The following is a 12966-nucleotide window of genomic DNA, read 5'->3' as shown; positions in this document are numbered from 1 at the left end:
CTGGCAGACCCTCTCTCTACTCTGACCCACAATTGACACTTTCGGCCCCTTGCCTTCCACAGCTTCTTGTTGGACAATACTAGGGTCTCTAATAAAATCAACATCAACAGTATACAGCATACTAGCTAATTGCGAGCATAGTTCTCTAACTCCTGGGGGTGGGCATGATTTACCTCTGGTTGTCAATCCACTAGGTCTTGGGTACTAAACCTGTTATTCTGGAGAAAAAAAGAGAGCAAGGGGTAGTTATTTGTGGGCCCTCCCAGTTATTCACCCCTACTTGATTTCTATATGGTGGTGGGTTCAGGAACCCCCTTGACTGCCCCCCTCTAAATTGCTTCGGACCCAGGTGGGGAGCAGGGTAAAAATAGGACAAGTGTAGGGGTAAGATTTGCATTTTGCACCCCACTGAGGCCCCCTTGCATATGTGATCCACTACAGAGGTGTTCTTGAAGTTGATAATTACACAGTTACAAGCAATGGTTTTTGGCCTATCCCCAACCCAATCAACCCGCCTCGCAAACAGTATTTCCCCAGTGACCTGTGGTGGAAGAGGCCTATTGCAATTAAGCCACTGTATACATTTGTTCTTAAGCTCAGTGTATGCCTCATTTTTCCCAATATCTAATGCTGGTACCTCTACAAGCACCACCACATATGGTAGTGAGGCTGGGAGGAGATCGACACGGGGTAATGATTGTGCGTGCTTCTCCTCAGCAATATTTCTATGGACTTTAAGTTGCTCATCCAAGTGCCCCGTTTTCCTCCCCGAAGCCCCACTGCTGGAATGTACATTGTTGTTATCTTTGGTCCTTTCCCTTGGTGGTAAGGGGACACAATTAGTGGGCGGAGTGGAGTTTACCACCAGCGGCAGGACGTCAGGTATAAAATTACTATTTAACTGGTTACTAACAGTTGCTTCTCCATTCCCTGGTTGCATTCCCCCATCTAGGTGGCCAGCCCCTACTGAAACTTGTAAGTCTGCCTGTAGCTGGGATGGGCCAGACCGTGATTCTAAGTGCAATAGTCTCTTTTCAATCTGCGCGAGTCTATCGTATATGGGAGACAGGTCCTTGTGAAGATGAGCTCCAATTCCCCCAGAATGCAGGTCCCAAATCTGCCGGATCAACGTCTCTAAAGTTCATTGAAGCGGTGGCCGTTAGAGTAGACTGTGGGGTTGTTGCTGAGATATGTGGGGCTCTTGAACTCAATTCTTCACTTTTGTCATTCCCTTTTTTAAGTTTTGCTTTTCTACTTGTTAAAGGGGCTCCTCCGCCCTTCCTTTTCATGACCAAGTCTGTTGCCACATTTGCGCTCTCTGCTTTGGAGCACTGTAGAGATCTTGTTTGTGGTCTCCTATTTAGAGGACCTAAATCTTCAGCGTAGGGATCAAGTGCACTTGTACTAGCTGGTGCATTGATCCTACTATCTTGTGAAAGTTCCAGAACTTGGTTGCCCCGGGAATGTGAGCTTCCCACCTCGGTGTCGCCAGCACTAACCACATGTTGTTGATTTGGGGAGATTGAGTGCAGTATTGGTCCCAAGGATGAGCGTTTAGTAAAGACTGGGTCCAATGACAGTCTTTTCTCTGTCAATTCAATTTCACGCGAAAGTACAGATGAAGCCCTAGTGTTAAAGCGGTCTAAGATTCCCACGATAGAACAGCCCATATTAGACTCCCCCCCTTCCCATCATTATTGGTAGCAATAACAGAAGGTAAGTAGCGACTAGAAAGCTGTCTCAGAAGTCCCAGGAGTCGCCACACAAATTATCGATCCGCTGACATACAATACAGTATAGGTTTTAGATGCACTGACCTTAGTTCCACGGATGTTAGAGGGATGGCCCGTCCCGTCCTCTGCCGGGCTCGAACGGGCTAAAACGGGCCCGCCCTTGGCCCGGACTTCGCCCGGCTCATCCCGCGAGGCGGGAATATGTGATCGATTAAGTACTAGTCAGGGCGAGTCAAAAGGGTGTCTCTTTGCCCCGCTGGCTTGTGGGGAGCGTGGTTCTCCTCTTTCCATGGCCCCCTCTGCTGCTGCCGGTAAGTTTGCTGGAAGTGCGAGCGTTTCCCGCGGAACGGCAAACGCAAGAGGTATTTAACCTCCACCTGGGCAGGGCGTGTCAAAAGGGCATCTCTTCGCCCCGCTGGCTTGTGGGGAGCGTGGTTCTCCTCTTTCCGTGGCCCCCTCTGCTGCTGCAGGAAAATTTGCTGGAAGTGCGAGCGTTTGGAACCCTGGTCTGTAATCTTCAACTGTGCTCCAACCACTGGAATCCAGGCCCCTAAATCTGTGAGTACCTTTAGTTTGAGAAAAACTCCAAATGCAAAAGCGATTTCTGAGCTAATATTTTGTTTTAAATCACCCAAAGGGCTGAATTTCCAGTGTATGGGCATTTGAATCAATATCATTGACTTCCTTAATCTGTGCTTGTTTCGAGGCACCAAATGTTGGACGTCAGCCCTCTCACTCCCCTTTTTCTCCCATGAGCATCGCCAAGTCATTGGCCATTTTTGGAGGTGTGCATCAGTATAGACCATTGTGGTTTTTTGGACACTGGCATAACAACCCTGCAAAACCTTTCCACTATTTGAGGTAGTGAGTGATCCCCCAACCAATTGAAATTCACTGATACATTCCGTGTACACAGTAGCAACGTGAATAGGTGACCACTGAAGTGTATCAAGTGAAAAACGGAGCTTGTGGTTTTGGGTACCAGGTCTGAAAATCTAACATTCAGAGTGTCGGGGCTATAATAAGATTTACCCTCTACGTCCCTGGCTAGCAAGGGGCTTAAGAATTCGATATTTTGCAGATCTTCATTTTATTTGTAGTATTTAGTTGTATGTGTAATAAAGTATTTTTCCTCAATGACTGAAGACTTACTGTGTGACAGTATTGTGTTTTACTTTTTTCTGGGTATCTAGCCCACACCACCTCATTGAGTAAATCTAGGACTGCACTGTTGCATTACAATTGAGAGTCAAATGTTAAAGGGAAGTTCTTGGTAATTCAATTTGTGGTCCAATAGTACAGTGACCCCCAAAGTGCCAGTGAAAATAACTATTCCAGTTATCAAACTGGAGCCCAGTAACTTTTGACTGCTCAAGGACACCGGAAAATGTTTCACACAGGTCCTATTGAGAATAGGAATGTTCAAGTGGCTTCCTCTGATGAAGACTTGATTCTGAAATGTATAAAAAATGGAATTTCTAATGGTATTGATCTATAATAATAAAGCACCTTCGGTAGTATGTTCATTTTAAGCACATTGCACCTTCCAACCAGTGAAAGATGAAGACATTCAATCCTATCTAGCACTTCTTTTTAATCCCAGCTAGAATGGAACTGCAGTTAGCCTCTACCACTTAATTCAGGCATGTTCTAGTTTTAATATCAAGGTAAGTAACTTCATCTGTGACCCTAGGGTCACCAGTACAAGCTGATATGTACGAATAATCTGAGTCTTAGTTGTACTTGATTTATATCAGGATATTTGCCCAAATAAAAAGCCAGTTGCTTTATCTAAGTTTTTAGATATCCAAGATTTCCTAGAGAGAAAATGAAAACAGGTGGTAGTTACGAAAAACTCTCTTGTTGAGGCAATCAGATGGAGGAATAGATTCTGTAGCTCACATAATTGTCTGGTGGATACCCAACAGGATGATTTGGATGCTCAAGATCTTAAATTGAATAATCCACTGGGTCAAAATGGGGATATTCTGGAGGAATCTACTTAGATGGCAGAGAAAATTTTTTGATCTCTTCTAATTTACAAGCAGAGCACTTTAAAACTGTTTTTAATATTAATTATACTCCCGCTAAAGTGCCTAAATTTGGGGGGGGGGAGTGAATACTGGTAAATGTTTCTGCTGCGTGGCTGAACAGACAGACATTCTACATTTGCTTTTTACCTGTGTTTAATTAAGGCAACTGCTGGGGGAAATGTCGTTTTTTTTTAACGGAGGTGGCTGGTATAGAAATGAATATCACACCTATAATGATGTTACTGGCCTGGGGGAAGGGGAGATGACTAGAAGGGCCACACAGCAATTTAGGTATCTGACAAACGGCTTCTGCGGTTCCTCGACTCTGCATAGGTTCTTCCTGGCTACAGAAGGAACCCCCAACTTTCAAGATGTGGAGAGCTAGATTTTATGCCATTTTTAATCTTGAGTATAGTCTATATTCTTTTAAAGGGCCCCGTTTATGGAAACTGGGCCTGGGGTCCGATGACAGACCACTTGAAAGATTAATTAAATGTGTATGCAGCTGTTTTTTACTGTTGATCTATTTCCTTACTATGCAGACTATCTTCTTTGTTGTCTTTATGAATATGATAAAACTGTGATTTATGGTATATTTCTTTGTTGTGGATATCTATATGCCCATATGAATTGTAACTGGTTTAACTATGATATGGATAGGCAATAAAAAAAATGAAAAAAAGAAATGGAATTTGTTATTTAAAAAAACGTTTTATATAGCACAATCTCGACTTGAAGGTATTGGAGCGCTTTACAAGAGCACCATTTACATTGCACAAGGACACATACATTTGTGTAGACATGGGGAGATTGAGGGCCTGATTCACAAAAGGCATCCACACTCGTGGTGGAGGCCATGTAGTCGTGAGGCTGTCTCCTCACTCTGGGCGCAATGTCTGCAATGAGTACTCTCATTGCCGAGATTCCGCCTTGAGTGTGCAGACTCCTCCAAGGCTGCAGGGCCCCAGCCACAAGTGCAGAGGCCCTTTGTGACTCAGGCCCTGAGTGATTGGCCCTGAATCCCAGGACGTTGAGCCGGCACTGAAACTCTAACCTGGTTCCCCAGTTCCAAAGTCAGAAGTTCTGGCAATTATGCCACATCCTTTCTGGGCGATTCAAGAAGACGCTGACATTAGATCACCTTACCTTTTGTAGTTGTTGGTTTATAACCAAAAAAGTTATGGATTATTTTATTCGTTGCTATCAGAAAATTATTTACATACCCTTTTTGAAAAAATAATTATCATTCTTTTTTGTTTAGAATATAATAAAACAACGTTTGTGAACAGCAGCATTAATGTGGATAACAACGTGACGAAGTTCACTGTCAACCCCAATGCTGAAATTCAACTTTTTGTTAATGCGACAGGAAGTACAAGTAAGTCTATGTTTCTATGAAATTATTTTACAGACAATACATTGAAACTTATCAAAATGCTGAAAGACTCCCTTAAGTGAACCTAGTGATCACAATAATAACTACTATTAGTTTATGATTAGTATTACTATGCTTCCTATACATATATTATTATTATTGCTATCATTATTCTTGTATCAGTATTATTACTATTATTAATAATATCTTAGTTAATTCATTCACTATCCCTAAATCTGTTTATTTTCCTCAGTTAAATTGATTTAATCCTAGAGCACCTCAAAGTCACTTATATTCGAGATAACCAGTGTTAGATTATGGTTTCCTTTGTTTCAGCTCAGTGCCATCTCCAAGTCAGTTTAAAATGCCCCCTGTTCAATGTTAGGATCACATATTATTCAGCTTAGGATCTACCAATAATTCTCCCAGGATCACCAACAGCATTTATTTGTTTATGTATTTATTTGAAAGGTTTTATATAGCGCTGGCTAGACCCGGAGGTATCAGAGCGCTTTACATGAGTATCAGACCATAGTTACAGGTTACATCGTTACAAAGATTACACAGTTATTAGAGTATAGCTATCATAGTTACATGTTAGGACGAGACAAGCAATAAGGACAATGTGCGTAAGGGAAATAGCAGGCAAGGGGAGACATTAATTTGAGAGGGGGTAGGAGCAGGGAAAGTAGACTGCGAATAAAGGAGGGAAAGAGAAGAGGGAGGGTGAGAGACACAGCATGAATGAAGAGGGGTAGGGTGACGGGGGCACAAACCGGTAGACGAATAATAGCTGCGTCCAAAATCCAGTAAGCTGTGATCCTAGGGGAAGCGGTATCATTCCCCCAACTCCGTTGCGAGGGGCTCCCTTTAGCAGTGGAATCTCTCAGAGGGGTGTCTTAAACTCCAAGGCCTACCTACTGGATCCTTCCCCAAAAAGGGGAGAGGGAGTGCTTTGGCAAGGGGTGCCATACCAAACCTCAACTGTGAGTGGCACCCTTGGTGCTATGGACTCTCTCAGAGGGATCACTGAGACTCCAGAGTACAAGTAATTGGATCTTTCCCTAACAAGGGGAGAAGGAGTGTTTAGTTAAAGGGCACAAGGGATAGGGGTCTAGGCGGCGTAACAGGCAAGGGGAAAGATTAAGGGGAGAGGGGATAGGAGCAGAGGAAGTAGACAAAAAATGAAAGAGGGAAAGCAGTAGGGGAGGGTGAGAGAGAGCATGAGGCTCCTCTGATGCAGTGGCCTCTCTCAGAGGGGTCTCTGAGACTCCAAGGCCTACCTACTGGATCCTTCCACAACAAGGGGAGAGGGAGTGCTTTGGTAAGGGGTGCATACCATGCCTCAGCTGTGCTTGGTTCCCTTGACGCTGTGGACTCTCTCTGAGGGGTCACTGAGACTACAGAGTAAGAATATTGGATATTTCCCCAACAAGGGGAGAAGGAGTGCTTAGTCAAAGGGCAACAAGGGACAGGGGGCTAGGAGGCGGGTTGGAACTTGCAGGTCAACAGAGGTGGAACAAACGGCAAAAGAAAATCGCATTAATTACAAAAAGATAACACATTCAATATCAGGGTAAATTATCGATCCTGAAAAAGACAGGATCCACGAAAGGCAGGGGTCAGGGAGGACAAAGGGAGGGAGTCAGCAAGTTGAAGAGTCCCACAAGGAAGAGATACGATAGCAGAAAAGGAAATGTATACGTTGTAGAGTCACTCAGGAAAGGGATGCAAACAGGAAAGGTCAGAATCACAAAATAGTGATATTAAGTGCAAATAACTACTACATATACTAGTGGTTAGAGTTGTAACTATGCAAAATAGTAAATTCACTCAGGGTTCCATTTTCACAACGATTAGGCTAAAAACGATTGTATATTACTTTTCAACAGAGTGAACGGAGCAAAAAAGACATCCAGGGGGGTAGAGAGAGGGAGGGGAGGGAGAGGAGATAGGTGACAGGAGAGACAGGGCCTAGGGAGGGAGAAAGAGAAAAGACCGTCCAGCCGAGGAGTAATGTCTGAGGGTCGGCAGGATGAAGTCCAACGGACCGAGGGAGAGGACAAGCAACAACAAAATGGTGGCTTCATTCTCGATCTGCCATTTCACGCCGTCAGTTCCCAGACACATCGCTGGACCGTCACTCTGAGACATCTCCAACTATGCGGTGATAGGGCAAACTAAGCAGTCACATGTGTGGGATAAATGCGGAAGAACAAACTCTAAGGAGGCAATCTGTGTCTATAAATTCTCAGAGGGAAGGCAGTTCAGGCAGGCCGATTCATACAAAAATCCTCAGAGGGTAGTCAGTTCAGGCAGACCGTTTCATACAATTCCATATAGGAAATATTCACCATCAACAATGCGGAAATGGGGTAACAAAGTAAAAAATGTTGCGTAAGTCTGCACTTATTAGGGAAACTTCGGCAGACACAGAGTCAGCCCTGGTCTTCAATGACGTCCGAACCGTTATAATGGCTGTCATTCTATCGTGACGAGTAAGGTCTGGCAACTCTTTCCCTGCTGTTGTTCTGGCTGGTCTTCCGCTTCTTTATCTCTTTGGCCCGCTCTATTGTTCCAGGCATATTTGCTCAGCCTGGCCTGCGTTGCGGCCTTGGTAGTCCTTCGGCCAGCCATGTTGTTTCCCCACAGGCTCTAGAGCTAATCTGCGAAAGTGTCCAGTCGGTAATTGCTTATCGCAAGCTTGGGTATGTGAATCTCGGTTCTAGCGCCTCAATGTCAAAAGGTGCTGTAGTCGCTTGGGCTCTCAACCCCCCCCCCGCGGTCTTGTCATGACCAGAGAGACGCCCTCTCTGCTGTTCCCAGGCCGTCCGATACCACCGGGCCCCTCTCTGCTCCTTAGTACTTAAGTGGGCTAGTAGGTAAGGTGGTGCACGCTCTGGCCGTCTTTTTTGCCTTATGGATACTTTTGGCAACGCTCCAGCTCACATAGTCTATTGAGAGACTGTGGTATTTTTGAACGAGCCAAACCGCATCCCAGGAGGCGATCCTCACCAGGCTTTCACACGACAGTTCACGAGCTTCGTGGCGGGCAGCGCAGTAAACGTGCACTATTTACCTCACCCGCAGTGTGGGCTATGCCCTGGCTTTATTTCTGTTTTGGCCCCAACAGGGCTCCCAGTATATGTCTTGAAGCTGCCTCCTCAGTGACTAATAGGTTCAAAGCAGATTGTGCCTCACCATAGGTCCCGAACTTATGTTAATACCCGCACCGGGGAGGAGAAAGGATACCCAGGGCCTGGAACCACGGTACTGACGTCCAACACTGACTGGAACGAGTCTAAATAATGCGCCCTCTGCCAGCTGATAAAGTTGCACTGATGCAACAAAGTCCGGGGCTCACGTGCAGAGCGGCCCATTCCAAGGGGATCCCGGTCTCAGCTCCACGCACTTGGAAGTGAGGAGGGTAAGCTATTCCCCTAGGCACCCCCAGTCAGAGCCCTCTGTATACAGGGGGCCACACACCGAAGGTCTTGCACAGCCGGTCTAACGCAGCAGCGATCACTTATCTGGGACCCCGGTATACAAAAGCCAGTCTGCAATGTTCACAGCAGTATCAGAGATTCTCACCGAGCACCGCGACAGCTGCACAGCATCAGAGATCGCTGCAACAGGACCCGGGGGCGGAGGGTGCACGAGCCGCCAGCATCGCCGCTGTCACACCCGGCGTGCCTCCAGCTGATTCTTCACAGGCTTCGCCGGGCACCGGTCCGCTGGTCAGGTCGCAGGCCTCATGCCGGTGCCTTCAGCACACGCAGTTCTCACACGGGTTCGCCTCAGCTTGAGAATCCAGATTATGGGCCTGATTTTGAGTTTGGCGGATGAGTTACTCTGTCACAAACATGATGGAATATACATCCGCCTTATTACACATACATTATATCCTATGGAAATTATAATAAGGCGAACGGGATGTCTATCCCATGTGTGATGAGTACCCATTGGTCAAACTCTAAACCAGGCCCTATATATTTCTGGATCACTCCAATTTTCGCTCTAAAATCACCACTAATCACTTTGTTGCCTCCTTATTTTATACATATTACTTGTGGCGGTTGTTCACGGGGGAGGACTTTCATTTCCACCCTATGACTCTGCAACATTCTAAATATTTCAACTACAGTAAAGCTGCACAACAAGGCTTACCTTAGAGAGACAGAGAAGATAAAGTAAACGCCAAACCCTTAACTACATTTACTAGTTTGTCTTCTTTGAATTTCTTTCAAGCCTTGGCTTGCCGGGCACAGGAGGCATAAACAAATTTAAACCCTCAAACCTTAAATAAGATTCATAAGCAGCATCGTTCTTTGAGAGAGAGGTTTCATTCAACTGAATGACATGAGAGCAACAGGAGCTCCAGCAAAATCTCTCACAAAAACCTCTACATACAGTTATTTATACCCTCGTAAAACAAAGGAGATGTACTCAGTGGTTCAGTTCTCAGGCATGACAAATAGATGTGCATTAATTATTTGTGTAACATCTACTTCCTGGTACATTAATACCTGTTAAACAGTGTGTTCTTCCCTCTGCAACCTTGAGAGATACGAGTAAATGCCAGAACTAGAGCATCAACACTTACTCCCTAGTCATCCCATGCCATCAAGAGCGGAGCTCTGCATAATACCCTTAATTATTTGTTGTTAAAGCTCAGACATGTATTACTCCTGCAGCAATGCGTTCACACATCACAAGCAAGATGGAGTCTACTTAGTTTTTGCGTTTACAGCCTTGGTGCCCACATTTCCCTCCTTTGGTAGTGTTTGCCAACTTTCTTGCCTACCTTCTTATCACTCACTTCCATTTAGACACTTTGCATCTGTCTGAAATTCATATTTACTTTCTATTAAATTCTCTTTATTGCCTAATTTATATTTGTAACATTTGGGAACCTCTACAATTCCTTCCCATATTTAAGCACATAAGCCCTATGCATATTAATATAAACAAAAGTAAGAATACCACAATCACCAGTCCCACAAGGCCTAAGATCAACTTTCTCAAACTCACTCGCAGGTCTCTAATCTTTTCCCAAAATCCTGGCTTACCATTCTCATGCTCTATCTGTGAAACGTTTGAGATGTCAAAAATAACATCTTTAACATCTTGTATGTTACACGGATTGTCATGGAGAAAAGAATAACACTCTGTGCTGATTACCATGCAGACACCACCCCCTTTGCGAAAATCAGATCCAAAGCCGCTCTGTCCTTCAAAATCATGCTGCATATGTGTTACATCCTGCTTTTCTTTCCTCTGTCCTATTTTAGTGTTTGTTATAACTTGCTCAGCATGCATGTATGATGTCACATAGGGTTCTGATTGTGTATGCTTGAATGGAGAGTCAGTTACATCTGAGGCTGAGCAGGATCCATCTGCTCCTGGTGGGGTTTAAATTGGATTAGAATTGGACCTATATATTTTTATATTATCATCTTGATTTGAAACTAATCTTCAATAAATCAGATCTATTTCATATTCTGGATTTAAAGACTTTCAATTTCAACATTTGGCGACGAGGTACAAACCTATGCGTGAAGGAAAAGACAGATACAATATTATGCTTGTAAATGCTGAGCCAATTATTTCCTCAACCTGGTTGAGGTGCTCAGTCGGGGTTATACTTACTATAGTGTATTGCTCAGTTCAATTTATACTTATTGATAATGAGACATGGTGCTTTCTTGTGCTGAACCACCATTTAGGAGGTGTTCAATTTTATTGATCTTTACTTTTGATGGAGTCATGCATTTTCTTTATTGTAGTGAACCACAAATGTGCTCAAATTATTTTGAGGTGTTCTTTTCAGTAGTCCTAGTGTTGGATTTATTGGATGTGTACTTTTCCGGGGCCATATTTGTGCTCATTTTTGAGGTGCCTTATTCTTTTAAAGTTAGTTTTAAAGAACTCTGCTGTGCTCTATTCTGCAGAAGGTGTTCAATTATACAAGGCGCTGTTTTAGTGCTCAGTCTTATGTGGGAAGCTCTTTGCTTCTCGGTTTTATGTGTTTAGGGGTTGCATCCGAGGATGAGCAGTGTTTCAGAAATTTCAATGTTTTGAGGAGTTTTGTGCTTTGTTGAACCACATACCATGTATGTGCTCTAATATTTTAGAGGTGTTCATTTTGTTTAAGGTTTAAAGGAGCCACATGTTGCTCTATTTTAGGATGTGAACCATTTTTGTGCTCTAATATTTTAGAGGTGTTCAGATTATTTGATGTTTAAAGAGAGGAAGGGTGCTTAAAGAGCCACAGTTTGCTCATTTGTTGAACCACGTACCACATATGTGCTCTAATATTTCAGAGGTGTTCAGGTTATTTGATGTTTAAAGAGAGGAAGGGTGTTCATAGATATGAATCATTTAAATGCTCTAATGTTTTAGAGAAGTTCGTATTTATTTTATCAGGTCCATCCATTTCCATTCTTGTGGATGGTGTTACAGATATATTTAATTTATCCAATCCATACATTTCCATTCTTGTGGATTTTGTTATATTGTGGGTGATTATACTTCCTTTCATACTTTCACCATTTGATGTTTTAATCTTTTCTATTTACTTATTTTATTTTCGGTGTATGTGCTGTATGTTCTAACATCTACTTTTCTATTTTGTTGTTGTCCCATCTTTCAAGGGGGGAGATGTGTTACATCCTGCTTTTCTTTCCTCTGTCTTATTTTAGTGTTTGTTCTAACTTGCTCAGCATGCATCTATGATGTCACATAGGGTTATGACTGTGTATGCTTGAATGGAGAGTCAGTTACATCTGAGGCTGAGCAGGAGTCCATCTGCTACTGGTGGGGTTTAAATTGGATTACAATTGGACCTATATATTTTTATATTATCATCTTGATTTGAAACTAATCTTCAATAAATCAGATCTATTTCATATTCTGGATTTAAAGACTTTTAATTTCAACAATATGGTAATCATTTCTTCAGTAATAATAGATGTAATTATCCAACTCTCTATTAATTAAGATGCTTCCTTATTTTTATCGCTGAGAAAATTTCTAAATTATCTTCCCCGCATCCCTCCTTTGGCATTAGAAATTGATGTTCCTCAGTTGTACAGTGTGATATATATATGTTGGGATACTAAAGGTAGATAACAGGGGCCATCCTACTCAGCTGGGAAGCAGAAATAAGCCTTCTTTTTGCAAACATGATACATATTTTCTTAACTCTATTTCATTGTAGCACATAAATTGCTCTGGCATGTTTACAATATGAGTTAATTTACTCTCACCCACCTTTCAGTTTCCCTTGCAGGCTATGCAAAGTTCCTTAGCCCTTTTGTGCCATAAATTCAAACCCGGATGAATTAACAGTAAAGTGTTTCCCCTCAAAGTAGGTTCATTATAGGAGCTTAACACCTCTTTTTTATATGCAAGTAATGCCTAGTTTTGTTTACATATGCAGCTAAAAATAATTTTTACCCATCAGACAACATGCGTTGTACATGTTTAGGCATTATACATTATATCTCCAGTTGTTACTCATCTATCTTTTAAATTCTTGGCTCTGTGTGAATTGTCTTGGGTTTCAGTGTGTAAGCAAAGAAAGGTAACTGACAAATGACAATGCAAAAGAAAGCGGCCTTTGTGCATATGCAACTCCTTTAGCCGGCATGTGAGTGCACATCCAACAGGCGGTCATCTTCATACTTGAACAGTAAGTTTGAACCAGTTGGACATGTGTTGATGTGAATGATGCAATGTGAATGGACTTCTTTTTTAAACAAGCATTGGCATAGCCAATAGGTCTCGCCTTTGGGACCTTATCAGTATTTAGCTATGCAGCACA

At 43.0% G+C, this 12966-nt stretch overlaps 1 protein-coding gene across 3 annotated transcripts in view; it reads left to right on the top strand.

Annotated features, from left to right (window-relative positions):
- Positions 1 to 12966, top strand: part of ADGRG7 (adhesion G protein-coupled receptor G7) — a 1657602-nt gene that overhangs the window by 1054583 nt on the left and 590053 nt on the right. For all 3 annotated transcript variants that reach the window (XM_078657782.1, XM_078657780.1, XM_078657781.1), the window contains exon 8: positions 5028 to 5144. In XM_078657782.1, coding sequence (XP_078513908.1) covers positions 5028 to 5144 — 117 coding nt within the window. The remainder of the gene's footprint in view (positions 1 to 5027; positions 5145 to 12966) is intronic.

The sequence above is a fragment of the Lissotriton helveticus genome, chromosome 8, assembly GCF_964261635.1.
Source record: "Lissotriton helveticus chromosome 8, aLisHel1.1, whole genome shotgun sequence".
Lineage (NCBI taxonomy): Eukaryota > Metazoa > Chordata > Amphibia > Caudata > Salamandridae > Lissotriton > Lissotriton helveticus.
The sequence above is the reverse complement of the archived record's forward strand: the minus strand, read 5'-3'. Positions and strand labels throughout refer to the sequence as shown.